The sequence below is a fragment of the Felis catus genome, chromosome E2 (genome assembly GCF_018350175.1).
Source record: "Felis catus isolate Fca126 chromosome E2, F.catus_Fca126_mat1.0, whole genome shotgun sequence".
Lineage (NCBI taxonomy): Eukaryota > Metazoa > Chordata > Mammalia > Carnivora > Felidae > Felis > Felis catus.
In genome coordinates, this window is record NC_058382.1 from 1,104,782 (window position 1) to 1,125,067 (window position 20,286).

The 20,286-nt window shown below is 48.8% G+C and overlaps 4 protein-coding genes across 10 annotated transcripts in view; 1 reads left to right on the forward strand and 3 right to left on the reverse strand.

Annotated features, from left to right (window-relative positions):
* Positions 1–980: 980 nt before the first annotated feature.
* On the reverse strand, positions 981–13,619 carry LOC111557975 (zinc finger protein 154-like). 5 transcript variants are annotated; one of them, XM_045047319.1, is made up of 4 exons: positions 13,615–13,619; positions 7,513–7,549; positions 4,473–4,594; positions 981–3,149 (listed from the first exon to the last, which is right to left on the reverse strand). In XM_045047319.1, exons 3-4 carry the CDS (start codon positions 4,504–4,506, stop codon positions 1,762–1,764), a joined length of 1,422 nt encoding a protein of 473 aa, XP_044903254.1. In that variant the 5' UTR covers positions 4,507–4,594; positions 7,513–7,549; positions 13,615–13,619; the 3' UTR covers positions 981–1,761. The 5 variants fall into 5 exon arrangements, with proteins under 5 accessions (XP_044903254.1, XP_023100645.2, XP_023100646.2 ...); XM_023244877.2 differs by having other exon boundaries at positions 4,473–4,599; XM_023244878.2 differs by lacking the exon at positions 13,615–13,619 and having other exon boundaries at positions 7,513–7,650.
* Positions 5,756–17,776, forward strand: LOC109494701. Of its 3 annotated transcripts, none has more exons than XR_002149692.3 (3): positions 7,593–7,726; positions 14,581–14,672; positions 17,629–17,776. XR_002149692.3 is itself a non-coding variant. In XM_045047332.1 (2 exons), exons 1-2 carry the CDS (start codon positions 7,172–7,174, stop codon positions 14,626–14,628), a joined length of 603 nt encoding a protein of 200 aa, XP_044903267.1. In that variant the 5' UTR covers positions 5,756–7,171; the 3' UTR covers positions 14,629–14,934. The 3 variants fall into 3 exon arrangements, 1 of the variants encoding a protein (XP_044903267.1); XR_006590856.1 differs by having other exon boundaries at positions 14,581–14,632; XM_045047332.1 differs by lacking the exon at positions 17,629–17,776 and having other exon boundaries at positions 5,756–7,726; positions 14,581–14,934.
* A 97-nt stretch (positions 17,777–17,873) lies between these two features.
* Positions 17,874–19,912, reverse strand: LOC102901659 (zinc finger and SCAN domain-containing protein 4). Its single transcript, XM_019819002.3, has 3 exons — positions 19,520–19,912; positions 18,834–18,999; positions 17,874–18,742 (listed from the first exon to the last, which is right to left on the reverse strand). Exons 1-3 carry the CDS (start codon positions 19,910–19,912, stop codon positions 18,000–18,002), a joined length of 1,302 nt encoding a protein of 433 aa, XP_019674561.3. The 3' UTR covers positions 17,874–17,999.
* Positions 19,892–20,286, reverse strand: part of LOC101093223 (zinc finger protein 211) — a 31,417-nt gene continuing 31,022 nt past the window's right edge. The window contains exon 4 of the mRNA XM_023244874.2: positions 19,892–20,019. Within this exon, the coding sequence (XP_023100642.1) occupies positions 19,988–20,019 (32 nt within the window). The 3' untranslated portion in view covers positions 19,892–19,987. The remainder of the gene's footprint in view (positions 20,020–20,286) is intronic.

Sequence of the window (20,286 nt, forward strand, 5' to 3'; positions counted from 1 at the left end):
CCTAATTTGGATGTAAATTTTTAAAAATAAAATAAAATTAAAATATAAAGAAGAGGAAAGAAAAGAAAAAAAAAGTCTGGTTGCCTACACTTCAGATATCACGTTGGGCCACCATACTGACTCCACCATGTGTGTCCTCATCAGAAGACATAGGTGTCAGCGGCAGGAAAATTAGGTGAGCAATGAAGGTGTTTCCGTGTCATTCAACAAAGACACTGGCTGGGTCAAAAAGGCCTCACTGTTGAACTAAGAGCTCTCTCCTGTCTCTGTCCTCATTTTGCTGCCATCTGTAACAGACTTTGGTGAACAGCCCAGAGGGGACACAGGAATCCACAAGACCTTGAGATTATTTTTTCTGACAGGCCCTCAGCTACACAAGACAGACCCTTCTGGAGGGCCTGAGATTTTCTGTACCTGCTCATCCTTCAAGGTCATAGTGCCTAAATACTGTGGATGCCCTTTTCAGAGAGGATCACTCCAGTTTGTTGGTCTCCTGCACTCTCTATGAATCCAATTTGTGTCACAGTGATCATGCCCATGGCCCTTATAGGCTTAAAACCAGTGATGCTACCTACAGAATTCAGGACGTCAAGGCCTGTGGCTGTGCTGCCAGGCCTGGGGAACAGATTTCCTTCAAGAGCACCGGGCACTCACTATACCATCAATATCCCTTGTGAACAAGACAACAACTTTATGTTGCTTAGAAGCCCTGAAGGTTGTCCTAACAGCCAACAACTGCCACTCTTCGGGTTGAAACTCTGACCCTACAAGATATCCTGGCATCCAACTATAAATTAGGATCACAGAGCCTTTCAGCCTTCCCTTAAAGTCTTCAAGCAGCCATACAAACTAAACTCTGACTGGAGAGCTACCTTCTGCCGTCACACTGTCCCTTCTAAGGCACACGAATCTGTCCACATGCTCATGCTAGCAAACACAGTTAACTTCATACACGCACACAGTGAATGGAATCCCCACGATTAACAGTGACTTAAACAGTAAGACCTTTATTATGGTACAAACAAGAGCAATGGGAGGGTGACTGCTGGGTTGGTGACTTGGGAGGCTGGGATTTCCATCTCTAGAGCCACGAGGACAATAACAGCCCTGAGACATGCAGTCCACCTTTTCAATGCACCAACAGTCCTCTAGGCCAAAAGTGGGTGAGATCCATGCCCTACCTCCTCAGGGTGGAAAAGTGGGGAAGGAGCAAGTACTTGGGCTGTTCATGGTCATCTGGGACCTGCCCTGACACTGGAGCATGGCCCTGGGCAGGTTCACAAAGTGCACTGCAGCTGCCACATCCCTGGGGTTCCTGTGGATGTTAAGATGTATGAGGTTCAACACAGACAAATGGCACCTTCCGAAAGGCTCTCCTCCAGCGCTGTCACACTGAACACCTAAATGCTGTATACCTGCACATTTCAGGTAGGTCTCCCATTTGAAATTTGTCATCTCCGATGAGGTAAGTCCTTTGGCTAAAGGCTTTCTCACAGTCACTGCATTTCTAAGGCCATTCTTCAGTGTGAGTTCTCTGGAGTGCACCGAGGCTAGACTTCAGTCAGCGCCTTCTCCCATTGGCCACATTCCCGGGCCTTCATCTGAGGTGACATTGTGGTGTTTTAGGAGCTTGGACACGGACGTAAATATTTCCCACCTTCAAAACTCATAAAGCCTTTTTTCTGGTGTGAATATTTGAACAGTCACTGAAATGGAAGACACGTGTAAACGTTTCCCAAATTCACCGTACTCCTCAAGCCCTTACCCGGTGTGCACTTTCCGGTGCTTAATGAGGCTGGAGCTATGGCTAAAGGACTTCCCACATTCGCTGCACTCATAAGGCCTTTCTCCAGTGTGAACTCTCCTGTGCTTAATGAGGCTAGAGTTCTGAGTAAAGGATTTTCCACATTCAGCGCACTCGTAAGGCCTCGATCCAGTGTGTACTCTCTGGTGTTTTAGGAGACTGGAACTGTAAGTAAAGAATTTCCCACATTCGCTGCACTCATAAGGCCTCTCTCCAGTGTGAACTCTCCGATGTTGAAGAAGCGCAGAGCTTTGGCTAAAGGATTTCTCACATTCGCTGCACTTATAAGGCCTTTCTCCGCTGTGGACCCTTCGGTGTTCGATGAGGCTGGAATTCTGAGTAAAGGATTTTCCGCATTCGCTGCACTCGTAGGGCCTTGATCCTGAGTGAACTCTCTGGTGTTTTATGAGGCTGGAGTGGTAGGTAAAGAACTTCCCGCATTCGCTGCACTCATAAGGCCTCTCTCCAGTGTGCACACTCCGGTGTTGAAGGAGCGCAGAGCTCTCGCTGAAGGACTTCCCGCATTCGCTGCACTCGTACGGCCGTTCTCCAGTGTGAATTCTCCGATGTTTAATGAGGTTGGACTTGTTGCTAAATAATTTCCCACATTCGTCACACTCGTGAGGCCTTGCTCCAGTGTGAACCCTCCGGTGTTGAATGAGGCTGGAGCTTTGCCTAAAGGACTTCCCACATTGCCCACACTCATAAGGCTTTTCCCCAGTGTGCACTCTCCAGTGGTCACTGAGGCTGTAGCTTTTGCTAAAAGATTTCCCACATTCACTGCACATGAAGCATCTCTCTCTGCTGAGGTGTCTCTGGTGACGAACAAGGGTGTGTCTGCAAGTGAGGTCCTTGGCGCCCTCTGCCGAGGTGCACGGAGTTCTCCTTCCGTGAGAGGCCGCCCCGCACTCAGCTCTCCTGTCTGACTTCTCCCTGGTGTGTGTGGCCCGATCCTGGAGGAATCTCGAGCTCCCCAACAAGTCCCTCACAACCTCGCCACAGGAAAAGGGCTTCCTGGACACACAGAATGTGTAGTCCTTCCAAGAAGAGGCTCCGCCCCTGTTGCTCCCGAAGCATTTCTCTCCAGTGCGCTGCTGCTGGTGCGCAAGGTCTGTGTCGAAATACATCTGCTTGTCACGCGCCCCCATCTTGTGCAGTTTCTGTCCACCAGGTGTCGCGTGGTGCTCGGTCGAATGTAAAAGTTCCCTCAAGTCCGGGACACACACCTCACGAGGGGGGGCCTTCTGGGAGGACACAGCCGCCTTGGAAGTCCTGCCCCGTGACACTCCTTGTACAGAAACGCTCTGCTCGGGTGCCTCCTCGTCCCCTGCTCCATGCCAGCAGCCTGAAAGCAGGAAATGCTGGTGAAGCGTGGGCTGACTTTGACGGGAGGGAGGCTAGTACACGAGCTACAAATGTGTGGCCAACAAACCCGGGAACCCATGCACGGGCCTGTCTGCAGGACCACAGAGTTGGTTGAGGTTGAGGATGGGGCTGCTTAGCAGTAGTGGGGTACAAAGAACACTGAATGAGAGAGGCCTTCTGAGATGAAGGCCAAGCATGTGGTGGGACAGGGAGGAGGCAAAACGTCTACAATTCAGTCCTCTGCAAACAGCTTTCCAAAGGAACTTATAGTGGTGACACCAATGCCGTGCAGAAGGGTGTGTCAAGGCTCAAGGAAACAGGACTGTGACAGGGCAGGTGGTGTTCAGGGACGGCTTAAGAACACGGCCACACCTCATGACAGAATACACAGCGGCCACTGTGCAGAGTGCTGCAGGTGGAGTGGTGAGAAAAACCGGTGCCATGTGGAGCCCAGAGCTGTGACGCTCACCCCGGGCTGGAAGTTAGAGTAGAACTGACAAGTAACAGGGATGACATTCGGCAAAGCACCATAAAAGGGCAAGGAAGGACAGAAATGAAGTACGGCCACTGGCTTCAAAGTACTAGTCAAAGAGAATAGGCTTTGGGGGCAATCTGAACCCAACACTGACGTCGTCTTCCTCCAGGTGCCACTCTGCAGGGCCTGGCTGCCTCTGAGCCATCCTGTGGGTGGGTCACTGGACCTACTGTGAACCACCACAGGCTCCCCGATCCAGCCCCACTCCCACCACGAGCAAGGATATGGCACCTTCGTGATACAGGTACTAAGGAGAAGGAGCGGACAGATGAGTGGCCACCAGCAGCCTAGAACAGCCCAGCGCATGACAGCCTATGGGAAAGAGAACTAAAGAGTCCCCAGACAACTCTGGAAGGGGGTCTCGTGACAACAGCCCATGGTCCGTGGAAGCAGTAACTCTGGCGGAGAAAGCAATTGCGGGCACAGGCAGGCACGGCGAAGCGTCAGCTAGAGAAGGCAGCTGACCTGGAGCATGCAGATGCCTTGCACGTGGACGAAGTCACCCAGGCAGGAAGAGGGTAGTGAAGCTGGTGTCCGTTAGGTCCACCGCGAGACTCCACCCTCTTCCCTGCACGTCAGCAGGAAAGCCGGTCCCACTCCAGGAAGGACGGCAGTGCACAGACCCCAGCCTTACCTACTACAGCACCCACCCGGGGAACTGGGGAAGGAAGCAGTACTCGTGGTCCCAAAGTAAAGACAGACTGCTGCTGGGGACATGGGGAGGGCAGAGACTAGCCCAGGGCACAGGGGTGGGTTTGAGGGTCTTACCCAAGGAGGTTATATGGGCCAAGGTCTCCAGCATCACATCCTGGTACAGACATCTCTGAGCCTCGTCCAGGAGACCCCATTCCTCCCCGGAGAAGTACACGGCCACGTCTTCGAAGGTCACCCTGCCCTGGCATGATGGGGACAGCTGAAACCACAAAAAGCCCCTTTCCCAAGATCCACAATCCCTTCCCCCACCCACCCCTAATCCATGCCCATCCTCCCCCATTCTCCCATCTCAGAGGAGAAACCAGGCCCCAGTGCTGGGAGCCAAGGTGCTCTTCCCTCCTCATGGGCCCACTGATCACAGGGTTCTGCCGACACAAGAGGCACGTGGACAAGTACGTATCCAAGTTGTGGACCTGGCACAGAGGATCCACCCACTCATACCAGGCTATTCTTCTGTGGCGGCCACGGTCACATAAGTCTCAGTACCAGGTCCCCAGGCCATCAGGCACATTCCCTCCCTAACTACACACAATGCTGGAAACTGGATCTCACAACCACATGCCTATTGTCAACACCGCCTCACTGTCCCACGCTGCAGAAAGGTCTCCGGCCTCCCCATATGCGACTTGTATTGTAATCACTTCCTCTTCATCCCACTGGTGAGGGCGGGCATCCCATCTTAGGGCAATGGGATGACTAAACACACGGCACCTGACCCCGTACAGAGGAGACGGACAGCACTTTATTACCCACAGGTATTCACCGCCTGGGACAGGAGGACACTGCACCCAGACGGGCCCAGAGCGTGGTTGTTGTGTTCTGAAAGAGTGAACATGGGGTGCCTGGGTGGCTCAGTCAGGTGAGCGGCCGACTTCGGCTCAGGTCATGATCTCGCGGTCCCTGAGTTCGAGCCCCGCGTCGGGCTCTGTGCTGACAGCTCAGAGTCTGGAGCCTGTTTCAGATTCTGTGTCTCCCTCTCTCTGACCCTCCCCTGTTCATGCTCTGTCCCTCCCTGTCTCAAAAATAAATAAAAAACGTTAAAAAAAATTAAAAAAAAGAAAAAAGAGCGAACAACCAGGAGCCGGAGGATGAAGGCTTCATTGGATAGAGAGGGTGGGGTGCCTCCTGCTTTGTCAGAGGACGTGATTGGCCTGTCTGAGTCACTCCACGGGCTGGCAGGGAACTGAAACCCACACGAGGGGCTAAGCAGCACACGCACCTTCGAGGAGAAGGCTGTGTGGCCCGGAAACCTCACCGGCAGCAGAAGAGGGAGGAGGAGAACGTCCACTAGGCCAAGTGAGTCCCTCTGCCTTTCAGCACACAGAGATAGGGCATCACAGGGGTCTTCGCTCTAGGCCTCACACCACAGTGAGCACCAGCTTCCAGAGTGTGCTCGGTAGAGACAAACAGGATCCAACGCCACTCTAGACCTGTCGTGGTTTCCACTAGTGGTGGCAGCCCCAAGATCCTTCTGTGCAGGCCACCCTGCCTCAGACCGGCAGGACCTAGTGTCTGTCACAGGTGACCAGGTCAGCAGGTCACAGGCGACCTTACCCTCCAGCATGAACGAACCCTCCCCCCTCGCCCCGGCTGCACCACCGTCCTCACACATCCTGGCAGAGTTCGCAGAGTGGAGAAGCTCCACAGGCTCAGGCCTGACTGTCGTCCTCTTGCTCTTGTCACTCCTCAGCCTCTGCATCCCTCTCGCGTCTACTCTTCTGCCAGAAACCGCGGCCGCCTGCCCGCGCATCCTGTCCCCACACACTCTCCCTTCATGGCCATTACATCCCTCATCTCTCAAGTCACACCATCACCCAAGTATGGGGCCCGAACTCCCTTTCTCCCCCCTTCTTCCTGGCACCATAATCGCTCTACCAGCAGAACCAGAAGACTGCTCCTCGCAGATGTGACCCCCAGCTCACTCGCCTGGGCCCACACAGCAGCCACATACTTTTAGAGGTCTCCCTTCCGAACCCCTCCCCAGATTTCCGGAGCTGTGTGTTGCTGCCTACTTAATGCGTCCACTCAGTGCTCCCAAAACATCTCCTGCCCGCACATCACTCAGACTACCAGCTTCCTCATCTCCGTTGGCTGAGCTTCATCCCCATGTCCATGTGAACAAAACCCTGGAAGTATCCCTGAATCCTCGTTTCACCCCATGATAGGGTGAAACATTAGAAAATAGAGTTGTCACTTCTTAAAACACACATCCCGACTCCAACGACCTGTAAGCCAGGGCCCTGCTCCAATAACCCTCACCGAGACTATGACAGTAGCCTCCTCCCTGAACCCGCAGTCTACACTTCATGCTATAGCGGGGTGGATCCCATGAGGCCCTTGGTAATGTCACGTCCCTGCTCACATCCAAGCTTCCCATTCCCACCACAAGAGACACCCAACTTCTCAGGCAGTCGTCGGGTCCTGACTCCTGTGCCCCCGCTCCTTGTTCCCAACCGAAACAAAGGGACCGCTCGTTTCCTGAATAGTTCCGGCTGGGTGTTAACTCCAGCGTGTGCACACCTCGCTACCAGGTCCTGGGACAACCGTCCCCACACCGATTATCACAAACGGAAACACCTTCGTGTAACTCCTGGCACGGGCCTGGGGTTTCTCCAGGGTCTCCAGACCCCAAACTTGCGGAATGGCACTTAAAAGAGTCCCGGGGACACAACAATCCAGGACAAGGGGGTGGGGGTCGGGGCCCCGCCCACCTGGTCGCGTCGGTTCCAAAAACGCCCCTGCAGCCCCGGGAAATGGGGGCGTGTCCAGCCGTGGATGCGGGAGGCCACGGCGGGTTCCAGGGATCAAGGCTCCCCGAACTCTTGCCGGCTCTGAAGACTACAACTCGACTCGGCTGGCAGTTCAGCCTCTGTGCCTCAGTGCTCTGCACCGCCCCTCACCACGTGCCCCTCCCCTGCAGCCGGCTCCCGCACCCCGTCACGCCGGCGCTGAGACACCGGGCCCCCGCCCGCGAGCGCCTTCCCGGCCCGGACACCGGACCTGGGCCGCAGGGACGCGAGCAGGCGCCCCGCGTTCGGGCCTCGAGGGTCTGGGTGGGGGAGGGCGGGGAGGTTCCTTGGGGCCGCGCGGTTACCTCAGCCGGGTCCCTGGGCGCGGCCACCGCCATCGGACTCTGTGGGTGGGCGGTGGTCACCCGGGCGGGCGGTCCCTGTCCCTCTCGGGTCGGGGTAGCCCGGGAGACGTGGCGACCCCGACCCTTAACGGTTCAGCAGGGTTGGCGCCTCCTCTCGCACCTTCTCGGTCCCGTTATGTCAGTGTGGAAGCGGAACTCCGGAACCTGTTACCAGGTGAGCAAAACTAAGAGCGCCAACATGGCCGCCCTCAGCGACAGCCGGAAGTCCCGCCCCGTCGAACGGGCTACACGGGAAGTCTCCTGTATTGAAGCTCTCATTGGAGAGCGACGCTGCCGCTTAGGCTCTGGGCTTTCTGGGTAAAGTAGTCTCCACAATTCCGACGCCGCGGATCAAGGGCCTCTTAGGGAAAGAGCCACCAAGGTCTGCTTGGAGGGGCGAAGGGAAAAGGCATATTCTGGTCGGCTTCTCTTCTCCTTTGAGAGAATGTAATCGTGTATCTGCATAGGGCTCTCTGCCGCTGATCACCTAAGTGTCTGCACACAATTTTCACACCCAGCGAAGCTCAGCCTGCTCCCGGAGCCTAATACATCGTTGCTGATGTTTCGAGGGCTACAAGGAAAATAAACAAGTTGTTCCATGGAGTCTTTGAGATGAAAGATGTGTGCACGACCAGTGGAAGCTAATAAACATTATCCTATTTCAATTCACTGTCTCATAATGGTCCCACTGTTCGTTGTATTACCCCTGAACAATAGGCACGTGAGCAGACAGCCCCTAAGCTCTTGACCTGCCCTGCATGGCCACAACAACCCATGACCATGGAGTTGCTCAGATCACTTTTACGAGACACTACCATACATGGCTCAGTCTTACTCTTATGAAGGCCCTGGGGTCATGCGTTCCACACTCCCTCTCCATGTGCACATCACTCTTTTTGCCACATGTCTCACAACTGTGCTGCCACACTACAGCCCCATCCTACCCATTACCATAGTCATCTTCTTGGCCTCTCTACTTGTTACTCAGCATATGTGGCCCAGAAAATGCTTGGCAGTTTGAAAGAGGATCCCAGACTATTATGGTCCCCACTGACAGAGGCAGCCTTGAGTCCTATTATGAAGGCCTCCCTCCATGTTCCTTGCTTCAACCTTATTACCAAGAGTTAAATCAGAGTTCAGATACCCGTGGCTCTCCTCCAGTTGCACTGCACTCGATGTCAGCGCAGATCCCTACAAGGGGCTCAGGGCTCAATCTCATGAACCATGAGATCATGACCAGAGCTGAAATCAAGAGTCGGAAGCCCAAGTGAGCCATCCAGGCCCCCCTCTCGTTTTTGCTGCTTCTTAATTGCCTTAGTTCAAAATAATTCCATGTTGAGTGATTTTGTGGAGTGATGGGAAGAGGACCTCTAGTTCCACTGGTGGAGTCAGAGCTCCACAAAAGATCTACATAAATGGTGAAGAGAATGTCAAAGAGCCCTAGGGACCCTGAAAACAAAAAGCAGAGGGAAGACACTAGGATTTGGGGCAACTTTAGATTGGGCAACCCAGAAAGGGCTCTAAGAGGAGGGGATAATGCAGTGAATCTGGAATAAAGTTCAGGAGGGGCCATGTGGACGACAAATGAATAAAACATTCAAATCTTGACAGTGATTAGCGCCACAGTGAGAGAAAACACAGGGCCTCTTGGGTATTTACATCCAAAAGGACACCTCATTTCTGCAATTATCATGGCCAAATAGTTTAAAGGATACACTTTCCAAAATTAACTAATTGCCTTAACTAGAGAAATGGATTGTCATGTACTGGTTTGGTGCAATTTCAAATCCAACTGCTTTTGACTAAGTGAAGTTGCTGCACCAGCCCTGGCTCGCATGTGTACAAAGACCTAGTCATATTGAAATCAGGCTGTGCCTGCGCATAATCGTTACCTTAGAGTACGTGCAATGATACGTAGAGTTTTTGGAAATCCACGCATATTCCCAGAACCTCACTTTAATATTTAGTGCCCAAATTATAACCACCTTTCAGAATCAGAGCCCCATATACACCCGGCGGGACTCCGGTCCTCCTGACTGCACATGCTCTCCCTCGTCCTTGAGGTGGTACTTTTCACCTTGCAATAAAACTTTTTCTGTTGTTTACTCTGACTCACCCTTGAATTCTTTCTTGCCAGGAAGTCAAGAGCCCGGCACCAACTGGTGCATGAGGTTTTAGCGCCCGAGAACTCTCCTAGTTTCCAATATGACACCCAGGGAGGGAGATTGCTAGCATTCCCAATAAAATAGACAGCAAGGGCAGTGAGGGGACCTGCTTCAGGTCACAGCCCTGGTGGAGGGCTCAGGTGGATTGCACACTGAGGTCTCTGATCTCTGCAGCTGTGCGCTTCTCTGCGGTTCCCTCCATGCAGATGACACAGGGACAGTGGGATTGGGAGAAACTGCACTTCATACTTCCACACTGTGTCCCATTGGATTCCTCACTGGGAACTTAGCATATGATCTCTGGCCTGGATTCAGGACTTTAGGTTGGGAGTGACCCTCCAGGGCCCTCAGACTTAACATAACGGTTAGAGGAAGATGAAGTTTCCAGGAAAAACCCTCCTCTATATTAGGACACTAAATACATGAGGGTAGGGTTGGGGGTCTAGTGGAAGATGGCCCTGGAAACCCTCCACTTGCCTGCCCCGATGTATCAGTGCCACTGCAGCCACAGGAACTAGTGGTCAGAGGGGCCAACCAGAACAGGTGGCACAGCCTGAGCAGAATCCAACCCAGGTCCTACAAAAGGATAGAGACTGGTTTCTTCTTCCTCACTCTCCTTTCCAGCTCACTCTCAAAGAGTATCCTCATTGGGTCACAATACAACAGGAGATGGGAGGACTCAAAAATTTTGTCCCAAGCAGCTAGAAGGATGGATTTGCTCTTGGCTGAGATGTTGAGACTGAGTATAGAGGAGGTTTGGAGGAACTATCAGGACTTTAGAAAAACATATATTCCCTTTTATATATCTATTAGACCATGGGTTAAATTTCAATACAATTAAGAAATAGAGGGGGGCATCTGGGTGGCTCAGTCGGTTAAGCATTTGGCTTCATCTCAGGTCATGATCTCATGGTTCCTGGGTTCCAGTCCTGTAACAGTCTCAGTGCTGTCAGCACAGAACCTGCTTCGGATCTTCTGTGCCCCTCCTTAGTCTCCCACTGCTCGTTCTCTCTCTCTCTCAACTAAATAAATAAATAACTTAAAAAAAAGTTTTAAAAAGAAATGGAGGGGCGCCTGGGTGGCGCAGTCGGTTAAGTGTCCGACTTCAGCCAGGTCACGATCTCGCGGTGCGGGAGTTCGAGCCCCGCGTCAGGCTCTGGGCTGATGGCTCAGAGCCTGGAGCCTGTTTCCAATTCTGTGTCTCCCTCTCTCTCTGCCCCTCCCCCGTTCATGCTCTGTCTCTCTCTGTCCCCCCCAAAAAATAAATAAACGTTGAAAAAAAAATTAAAAAGAAATGGAGGGGCGCTAGGAATTGATATCAGATATCAGATATCAAATCAGGAATTGATATCAGTTATTAATTAGTTGGGGAAATTTTTTTTTCATAAGAGTATTACAATATTTGGAGATTTCACTGAAAACATTAAAGGAAAATTTCAGCTCCCATCTTAGAGCTTAATATAAAGTAGAAACATTTTTAGCTCTTAGAACTAGTAAATAAAGATTCAAATGTGAGGAAAAACAAATCTCCAATATAAATGTATTATAGTAGGTTTTTATAATCTTGAACTGGACAAATCATCAGTAAGTGTGAATAGGAATAGGGGCACCTGGGTGACTCAGTCAGTTAAGCTTCCAACTTTGGCTCAGGTCATGATCTCAAGGCTCATGAGTCTGGGCCTGAGTTGGGCTCTGTGCTGACAGTCCAGCCTGGAGCCTGCTTGGGATTCTGTGTCTCCCTCTCTCTGCCCCTCCTTGCTCATGGTCTTTCTCTCTCTCTTAAAAATAAACATTAAAATTTTTCTAAGTGTGAACAGGAAGACATAATAATAATTGGCATATTCAAATCCATAAAAGTAAAAATTTGCTTAAAAGTGGAATATAACAAAACATAACAAAAACAAATTAAAAATAAAAATGTAAAAAAAAATTTTGTGTGAGATCACCTGGGTAGCTCAGTCATTTACACATCCGACTCTTGATTTCTGCCAAGGTCATTATCTCACCACTTGTGAGATAGAGCCACTTGTTGGGTTCCTTGTGCTGACAGTGTGGAACCTGCTTGGGATTCTCTCTCCCTCTCTCTCTGCCCCTGCCCTGCTCATGCTCTCTCTCTCTCTCTCTCTCTCTCTCTCTCTCTCTCTCTCGATCTGTCTCTCTCTCACTCTCTGTCAAAATAAATAAATAAAATGTATGTGTGAGAGGTCATAACAGACTGTGTTATCTCAGAGCTGTAACTAATCACATTGGTAAAACATTAAATAAGACTGGCAATGTATGTGGATGGTAAATCTTTTTTCTTTTTTTCTTTTCTTTTTTTTTTTTTTTGAGAGAGAGAGAGAGTGAGCAAGAGTGTGAGCAGGGGAGAGGGGTAGAGGAAGAGAGGGATTCTTAAGCAGTCTCCACGCCCAGCATAGAGCCCAACTCAGGGCTGGATCCCACAATCCTAGGAATAACGAATGACCTGAGCTGAAATCAAGAGTCAGAGGCTTGGGGTGCCTGGGTGGCTCAGTCAGTTAAGTGTCTGACTCTTGATAGTAGCTCAGGTGGTGATCTTAAAGTCGTCGGATTGAGCCCAGTATCAGGCTGTGCACTGAGTGGAGCGTGCTTGGGATTCTCTCTCTCTCTCTCTCTCTCTCTCTCTCTCTCTCTCTCTCTCTCTCTCCCCCTCTCTCTCTCTCTCCCTCCCCCCCCCCCCAATAAAGAAATAAACTTAAAAGTCAGAGGCTCAACCTGATGGGGTTTGGGGGTGATGGTGGGGCTCAGAGCCGATGGCCAAGAAAGAATTCTCGAAAACGTCCTTGGTGCAAAAAGGTGATTTTATTAAAACACGGCGACAGGACCCGTGGGCCAGAAGAGCTGCACTGGGACTGTGCAGAGTGCTTATATACTGTGGAGTTGGGGGAGGTAAAACCAAGAGGGAGTTTCTTAAAGGTATTTCCATATGCTAAAGAGGATTTACAGATTAGGGGAAGCCCAGCTATTGTCAAGCTAAGATTGTTTTCCCTTCTAGCAAAGCATTATCATTAAGACAGTAGGGAGTTCCTAGAGATTAGGCCATTGATGAGATATTTGTAAACTGATGGAGACTCTATCAGTTTAAGTGTTTGTTTTGTGTTCTTTCCTTTCTTCTTGGGCAGCCAGGGCCTGAGGAATGTCACACATATCCCACCTGGGAGTGGGGGTGGGGTTGTGCTAGCTTGTACTTGGCCTTCAGCTTGCCTTATGGTCCCTCATCAAACCGACCAAGCCATCCAGGTGTGCCCTGTGAATGGTAATGCTTAGAGGAAAAATAATGATAAACACATGAAAAATGTCTAAGAAATGCTAACTAGAGTGAAAATAACATTGTATGTTTTATTTTTTTTTCCTTTTTAAAAAATTTTTTTTAACGTTTATTTTTGAGACAGAGAGAGACAGAGCATGAACGGGGGAGGGTCAGAGAAAGAGAGAGACACAGAATCTGAAATGGGCTCCAGGCTCTGAGCTGTCAGCACAGAGCCTGACGCAGGGCTCAAACTCACAGACCGCGAGATCATGACCTGAGCCAAAGTCGGATGCTCAACCGACTCAGCCACCCAGGCGCCCCACATTGTATGTTTTAAATATAACATGTATCACTTACTGAAATTCTATTAAAGGTAAGTTTCCTCTGAAAGAAATTGTGCACAAACATTCTTGCCTCAAAAATAAAGGAACAACAATTCATCACATATAATCTGTAATTTGCAGTACTAAAAGTGGCCAGAAAATTTAAAGGTGCTTGAAAAACACTCAGAGAGCAGAATACATAAAGATACATACGATATAATTACCTAATCTTATGTTATTGTCCTTTTTAAACTCAGTAACATTAAAAAAATTTTTTTTACATTTATTTTTTTTGAGAGATAGAGACAGAGCACAAGTGGGGGAGAGGCAGAGGGAAAAGGCAACACAGAATCCGAGGCAGGCTCCAAGCTGTCAGCACAGAGCCTGACGCAGGGCTCGAACTCACAAACCATGAGATCATGACCTGAGCCGACGTTGGACGCTCAACCGACTGAGCCACCCAGGCACCCCAGACTCAGTAACATTTTAAACATGTTTTTCCAGGATATTAAATTTAGAAATAATTGAAACAAAGCACTAGGGGTTTCTTGAACTTATATTTCAATTATTTTCAGTATATTATATGTAATAAATAACCAAAATAAAGAGACTGTGTCTTTTGATAAGTAACCATGGGAACAGAATTGTAAATATGGCAGAACATATCCCACTAGCAATGACCTTCCACATACCGTGCATATTGACTAGTAAGATTTTTAAAACAAATGGAACCAATAATCAATCCAGCAAACAGGTTAGATAAAGGCAAGTCAATGGATATTTCACTGAATATTTTTTTTAAAGAGTTGATGTTTTTTAAAGTTTATTTCTTTATTTTGAGAGAAAGAGAGAGAGAGAGAGCAAGCAGGGGAGGGGCAGAGAGAGAGAGGGAGAGAATCTCAAGCAGGCTCTGTGCTTTCAGCGCAGAGCCCGACTCAGGGCTCCATCCTGAGAACTGTGAGATCATGACCTGAGCTGAGATCAAGAGTTGTAGTCTTAACTGACTGAGCCAGCCAGGAGCCCCAATTTTACTGAATATTTATAAATATTTATAAATTTATAACTGAGGGTGAAATGTGTCTTGTGGATCCTTACGAATTTAGAAGTGTCCATTCCCTTGGGTTGGAAGGTTGAAGGGAGGAGTGGGTGAGTATACCAGAGGGAACTGTTAAGAAAAGAGACAAGGAGCCCCAAATAGAGTCACTTGTCCTAAGCCCATGTCATCAAACTAACACTTAATACCTAACTCAATTTTGGTTTCAATCTCTCCCAGGTGTGGAATCTTAAGCTGGTCAATCTGGAATTACCTGGTCAGCACTAGTGAGGTAATCTGCCTGATAGAGCTCTACTGTCCCCCAAAGGAAGGTAACCTTGCCTGAAACAATCTATTTTTGGTAGTAACTTCCTTGTCCTATCCCTTCTGCCTATAAAAGTCTTCCAGTTTGTACAGCTCCTTGGAGCTCCTTTCTATTTACTGGATGGGATCCTGCCTGACTCATGAATCATTGAATAAAGCCAGTAAGATCTTTAAAACTTACTCAGTTGATTTTTGTTATGTAACAGATCAAAACCTCAAAGCTATACACGAATGAATTTGTCTAACATTTTATAAACCCACTTAAGATTGAAATGAGACATTGAAGAAATCATGAGTGGAATGAAATATGTAATAGACTAGAAGAGTAAAGCAAAATAAAAGAAGGGGAAAGGGAAATTGGAGGACCAAGTTGGAAATGAAACCATAGAATGAATTGAAATAAAGAGAGAAATCGGCAGATGTGGTATGGAAATTATGAAAGTTCATTTGATTCAGAGACCACATTATGATGTTGCCAGACTGGGGTCCTTGGACACAGCAGTGGTAGAAACAAAGCTGGACCCACAATTTAAAAGCACAGAGAGGCTTCCTGGGCAGCTCCGTCGGTTAAACATTACACCCTTGATTTCAGCTCAGGTCGTGATGTCACGTGTTGCGAGTTCGAGCCCTGAGTTGGGCTCTGTGCTGGCGGAGCAGAGCCTGCTTGAGACGCTTTCCACCTGAGGCTTTCCAGGTCATCGGTGTCCCCGCAGGCCATCTTGCCCCCTCACCACCATCAGTAACGATTTCTCCCCTCGGAGGGAGAAAGCCTAAATATGGCTTCTGGGTGACACTTCCACTCTGTGCCCCCATACGAGCTGTCACCCGGTTATCATTGTCAGTATTGTGGAGGTTGTGAGGCCTTGAAGGACTGAGAGCCGCCGCTGAAGCCTTCGTACCTCCCTGCCCGTAGCTCTTGCCGGAGACCTTAGCCCTGATAGCTCCTCCTCACCATTGTTAGTAAATTGCAAATCGTCCAAACGATGACTGCTGACCCGCTAGAAAGTTCCCACCCCTCCTGTAAAGCCCGCAACTCTCCCACCTTCCTGTCCCAGCTGGAGTGAGGCTTCTCGGCCCTGGGGGCAAGCATTTCTGTGTAAAGACTTCTAGGCCCCAGCTGGTTTCTCCCTGACCACCTGTGAGTCTTCACGTCTGTGTGGGACTCTGGGCTGTACCAAGGCGTGCACCCAACTTTCTGTTCTTCCACCAGTGCATCGTCACATCTGCAGAGATGGGATAGGTTGTTTTCTCGAAGCCAGACTCTCTTCACACCCATCCCCCTCATCACACTTGGTCCTGGGGGACCGTGCAGTCCTGTATGTTGTTTGGGCGTCCCTAGGACATGCCTGTCTCTTGAGTCTCTGTGAGTACCAGTGCATCTGTAAGCTGCCAGGCTGTGGCGAGATCTAGAAGGGTCCCCAGCACAGGAGGTCCTGTCCCTATGGACTTGGGGGTACACCAGCTTCCTGGCACGTGGCTGTTCACCAAGTTCCCCAAACTTTGTGTGGCACGATTGATCATTAACTCAATCTCTAGCCCCTCTCCACGTCTGAAGGATGGGGTAGAAAGTTCCAAGCTTCTACGCATGGCTTGGTCTTTTTGGTGACCACGCCCCATCCTGAAGCTACTCAGGAGTTGCATCACTGAAATGAAAGACACTCCTATCACCAAGGAAATTCCACAGGATTTAGGGGTTCTGTATCAGGAACCAGGGTCAAAGACCAAATATTAGAACAAAAGGTGCTTCTAGTGCTGTCATCACTTAAGAAATTACAAAGATGGGGCACCTGGGTGACTCGGTCGGGTAAGCATCCAACTTGGGCTCAAATCACGATCTCATGGTTCATGAGTTCGAAACCCTCATTGGCCTCTCTGCTGTCAGTGTAGACCCTGCTTCAGACCCTCTGCCCCCCTCTCTCTGCCCCTCCCCCTTCTCATGTGCACGCTCTCTCTCTCAAAAATAAATGGAAACATTTTAAAAATTAAAGACAAAAAATAAATAACAAGGGTTTTAGGAGCTCTGTGCCAGGAACTGGGGGGCAGAGACAAACATATATATTTTCAATATTCTTTTTTTTAAGCATAGGTTCTTCTTTTTTTAATGTTTATTTATTTTGAGAGAGAGAGAGAGAGCATGTACGCCCAAGTGGGAGAGGGGCAGAGAGGGAAGGGAAAAGAGAGAGAATCCCGGGCAGGTCCCATGCTGTCAGCACAGAACCTAACAGTGGGCTTGATTTTACGAACTGTGAGACCATGAGCTGAAATCAAGAGTTGGCCACGTAACCCAGGCACCCCCCAGCATATATATTTTGTATTATTTCATAACCCGCCTCACAGAGGTCTTCCCAAACAAAAGCTTTCCCTTGCACCAAGAGGTATGTGCAAGAATATTGACAATAGCAAACCCATGGAGACAGTCCGGGAAAGAGGATGGGTGAATGGGCTTCCCACACAGCAGACTACTATCTGTGGCCGCGTAGCTTTCTGTGCTATAGATGCACCGAAAGAAATGTCACAGTTTACCCCACAGAGTACCCCCTTCCATGATTCAAGCCCTTTCTACATGTACCTTCTGGTTTCTCAGTGCGATGGAGCCCCAATACCTGGTCGAAACCGGCTCACGAGTGTATTCCAAATAACCAGTAAATGTGCTTTTGCCTCAGCTGTGCCCGGAATCTTTTCTTCTCCCCAAACTGCCCTTTCAAACTAGTTCTGCAAACAGACTCCCCATCCCCCCCATACCTTCCATCTCTGGAAAAAAAGGAATGCAAAGTAGTTGACTTTTTTGGTAGTGATTTGTCAATAAAAGAGCATTCGGCAACTTTCCATCACCAATCATATCAGGTCAGCTTAGCTGTTAATGTTCCCAGTGAATTAAAGGAATCTATCATTTGAACATAAAGTTTCCCTTTCAAAGCCTCAGTCTGATTTCTGAGTTTCTGCCTCTTCTCTCCACCTTTTTAGGTACGTGCGGCCCACTGAAGGTGAAGGGTGTGGACAGAGGACAGGGGAGCAGAGGGAAAGCCTCACATGACCTCTGGGAACTGCCGTTTGTGTCATAGGGCTGGACGTTCCTGGATTTTAAGGAATAAACACCAACATTACACCTTTATTAATTAATTCAACAGATTACTTATTGGTCATTGGAAATGTGGCAGCCATTTTTCTAGGTACCAGAAATACTTCAGTGAACAAACAAATTCCCTGACTTCCTTAAAGTTATATTTTAATGGAGTAAGACAGGAAATGGAGAATACGATCAGGAAATTAGGAATTATCTTCCAAACAGAGAAGTACGATGGAAATATACATACTTGCATATACATTTATGTACATTACATTGGGGCTGCAGCTGAGGAAGCTTCTGGTGTGGAAGGAGCACCCTTGAAGGCCATTTTCTGGTGAGTCCTCAGGTGGCGGTGATAGGTGGATGACTGGCGGTAGCTTCTCCGGCAAAGGGAACACGCGTAGGGCTTCTCTCCCGTGTGGATTCTCTCATGAGCCTTGAGGTTGGTTTTGTGGCTGAAGGACTTTTCACATGTGCTGCATGTGAAAGGCTTCTCTCTTGCATGAGTCATCTGGTGCACGTGTAGGTCTGATGCTTGGAAGAAGCCTTTGTTACACTCGGCACAAATAAATGTCCTCTCATTATTGTGTCTTCTCTGATGGGCTTTTAGCTGAGAGAAATACCTAAAGATCTTGGGACACTTTTCACATCTATATGGTTTGGGAACTTCATGGGATCTTTCTTGGAGTCCCTCACATGTGGAGATTCCCTCATTCTGGTGGGTAGGAACAGGCTCAGGGGTGACCTTGACTGGCTGAGAGAGAAACCCTGGTCCCACCTCCATAAGGATATCTTGATAAGGGGGTCCTTTTGGGCACCCCTCCTGGGACCCGGAGATAGCTAGACCTGCTCTTCCAGAACTGACTGGATTCTTCAAAGAAACACTGTCGTCTTCAGGCCTAGGACAGCCCTCTTCCTGGATAATGAGTAGAGAAGGGATTTCATTGCCTTGACTAGTAATACCGTCATTTACTTGGTCAATGTTGCCACCATTTTCTTTATCTTCATCTCCTGTGAGGGCAAAAATGTGACTCAGTGAAGTTGTAGCCAGGAGGAAGTCCACATAGAATATCCCTCCAGTACCTTGGCCTGCCCCACTCACCTCGTCCCGTTGCCAGAGAAGTATCCTGGGGAGTACAGGACGGTGTCCCCATGTTCTCTCCTGTTGGGGTTCCTGCTGACAACTGTTTGGTGAAATGAACAATGACTTCTCTTAAGGGCATATTCTCAGAAAAGAGGGCTTCCTGTCCCTGCATGTGGACGTGGACCTATAAACAAAGCCTGATTACTGTGGGGAAATAGATCTCATGGAAGACCTGCACTCATCAAGTTTCCCAGGATCCCTCTACTGTGTGCTGCCACACCCACTGCTCTGCTCTTATCTCTGCTGGCCTTAAATTTCATGGTAATTTCTTGCTACTGTGCCTTTCCCAATGAGAAAAGCCTAATACTAAGGCTTTCTGAGGGGAGAGCAAGCTTGTGTTAAGGTACTTCTCCCCATTCTTGAGGTTTCTGCTCTATCGTCAACTTCTTACTGAGCCTTCCTGCCATCTCACTGGCTCTAATCAATTTAGATAGTGGCTCTTATATGTCCTCCTGACTAGATGCCTATAAAACATCTGCTTTCATTTTTGCTTTCTTAGCAATGGTAAAGCGTCTCTTTGGTGAGAACTAGTAAGTGGGTCTACAATGACTCTCCTGTCTCTACTTCCAGGCAACTCCAACAGGTTGTACTTAATCCTTACACACCTCTGCCCCTCACCCCAGGAGTCAAAACCCTTTACTCACTAATCCAGGTGGTTTCATGCCATCGTCAGTTAGATTTTCCATGAATTTCTCCATGTTTCTGCCACTTGTATTCCATTTCTCTTTCAACACGGACCTGTCACTGCAGTGGCCATTGATCATAAACTGTTCCAGGACCAAACGAGAAATAATTTCATCCTTGCTGTGTTTTTCTGGCTGCAGCCATGAGTGAAATAAGTTGTAGAGATTTTGCAGTTCCTCCCTTGCGCATGAGTTATTACTGTTTTGAAATAAACTGAGCTGAGTGCTGGGGAACTCATAGATCTCTTCCCCCTGAATGGCTGGTCCTTGGCTGGGCTTATGCTCTAGGTTTTCTGACCCAGGGACATTCGTAGATGGTTCTCCCTGACATGAAATTCTGAGATCTAAAGCCATTCTTAACAAGAATTCTCAGAGAGATTCAACTTTGGATATTCAATTCGTACTGACTTGTTTCTCTGAAGATCTGTTTCACCAACTGGTAGATACTTGAAGAGTGCCAGCTAGAAATAGAAGAGGTATATAATTAATTTCAGCACCGCCATAATTAAAAAAAAATTCAGTTTCAGGAGTTTATGAATTCTACTAGACATTTAAAAGAGAAAGAAGTCTAATCCTACACAGACTCTCCCAGAGCATAAAAAAGTGAGAACACTCCCCTTTTAGTTAATAAGTTCAGCAGCTCCCTGATAACAAAATTTTACAAGTGCATTAAAGAAAACTACACTACAGATCAGGACATCTCACGGAAAACAAAGTTTGTAAATCAA